This window comes from Phytophthora parasitica (genome assembly GCF_000247585.1).
Source record: "Phytophthora parasitica INRA-310 unplaced genomic scaffold supercont2.1, whole genome shotgun sequence".
Classification (NCBI taxonomy): domain Eukaryota; phylum Oomycota; class Peronosporomycetes; order Peronosporales; family Peronosporaceae; genus Phytophthora; species Phytophthora nicotianae.
In genome coordinates, this window is record NW_008634126.1 from 269,432 (window position 1) to 271,315 (window position 1,884).

The following is a 1,884-nucleotide window of genomic DNA, read 5'->3' on the forward strand; positions in this document are numbered from 1 at the left end:
GTAAATGTCCGTCTGCATGATATGCTGTGGTGAGTTTGAAAAGCATCAAATCAACATGAAGATAGAGTGTAATGCAGTCATCAGTAGATAACAGCATATATACGTGGTATTGCTCTTGCTTGTAAACGTTTCATCTTGTATGATACAACCATGGTTTGTAAAACTTCTACAAGCGATAATGTTTCTTTGGCTTCTAGACAGCGGTAGCATCAAAATCCTAGAGTTGCATTACAGTCATTCTGGGGTTGCATGGTGCACTCTGTCCAATTGTTGATGGGAAAACAGCGGAAACCAGGCAAAAAAAAAACACGTTTTAATAGTACAGCTTATTACCAACTCATCTACAGTCAAGCCGACGCAAAGTTTGATCGACCGAGTCGGTCGAAGGGCAATTAATGGATATCATCGATGTCTACACCCGAATTCAACCGTGTTCTCTCCGAACCGCATGACAGATGAGGAGCTTACCCTAGGCGAGCAATTGAAGCATTACACCAACTGGTTGCGCTTAAGGAAGCAGTATTTTGATGTGCTCTGCTACCAACAACTTGCTAGAGACACTCTAGTAGAGTGTAGGTGATGTCCTGGATTTTCATGTCTGTCCTCCTCTCTTTCGTTCGGAGACAAGTTCCGGTCTTCTCTACAGCTCATCATGAACATGAGCCTCCCGCATCAATTGGCTTTGAGTTTGGAGCGTGCGGTAAGCTCTGGGTTCTTTTCGACTGACGCTCGAGAACCGGATACATATCTTGCATGTGTGAAAACTTCAACTCTTGCTTGTACAATTTCAGGACATTGTCCACCCTGCGTCATCTTTGCATGTTCGTCAACAGTGGCCAAGATTCAGGATCCGCTACAAATATATTGCATTCATTCTGGTAGGGCAAGTCAACAAGGCAAACGATCCAATTCTGATTTATTCAAAGTTAGTCTCTATCATTAAAAAGTTTAATGCTAAAGTCTCCAACAATGCAGCATGACTGTATCGGAGGCGTCAGATATTGCATTTGCAGGTCTTTCACTGCGGTCTCAGCAGTGAATCTCCGCCATGCAAAACCAGGACAAACCGTTCTCGAGATTAGACTTGCTGGCGAAATGATGAGAGTTTTTCGGCTGTTTTTCAGTCAGTCCAGCCCTAAAGAGTCATGAGGTTTCGTTGAACGATTTGCTAATGTGTGTGTAATCTCGGAACACGCTTTGCAACAGGAGTTGCAGCCAGCAGTGCCGAGTGTCGCTCTTGCAACGACCCACACGGATACTCTTTGTGTAGCTCCGACTCCCGACGATTGAGAGCTTAGCCTTTTATTGTTGTGAAACCCACCAGAATAATGCAGGGTACAGTAAACACTTTTTGAGAATCCTTTCATCTGTCTCCGGGTGTCGCTATTTTACAACACAGCTACCCCGTCAACATGCATGAGCAGATGGATGCTGTACCTTGGACAGGGACAACGCCGGCACTTGACAGTCAAGTTGACTTGAGTTGACGACGCCAGGGTTGACTGTCATTTGTCGGCCTCTTTAACAACGTCGACCCGTTGTCGCAGAATGGAGTAAGCATCTGGGCTAATCGATCACGCGACTAATCACGATCGACGGCCGCAAATGACTACATGTACGTACACAGCTGTAGGATTGACAATTTTTCTTGAGTACTGGAGGTTTGACACTCGTAGTACAGTAGTATTTTCAAGTATCCATACCGCTTGCAGTTTTTTTTTTTTTGAACCTCACTTTCAATCTTGCTCTTTAAGCACAATATCATCAACTCCTTCAACATCAAGTTCAAAATGAAGACCTTCGCCGCTGCCGTTATCGCCGCTTGTGCACTCACTGCAACCAACGTCGCTGCCGCTGGAGAAGAAGGAGCCGCGTGGGGATACA

The 1,884-nt window shown here is 45.2% G+C and overlaps 1 protein-coding gene across 1 annotated transcript; it reads left to right on the top strand.

Annotated features, from left to right (window-relative positions):
- Positions 1–652: 652 nt before the first annotated feature.
- Positions 653–1,290, top strand: PPTG_00054 (hypothetical protein; the record flags this gene model as incomplete). Its single annotated transcript, XM_008891422.1, has 2 exons — positions 653–700; positions 1,207–1,290. 2 exons carry the CDS (start codon positions 653–655, stop codon positions 1,288–1,290), a joined length of 132 nt encoding a protein of 43 aa, XP_008889670.1.
- Between the last annotated feature and the right edge of the window lie 594 nt (positions 1,291–1,884).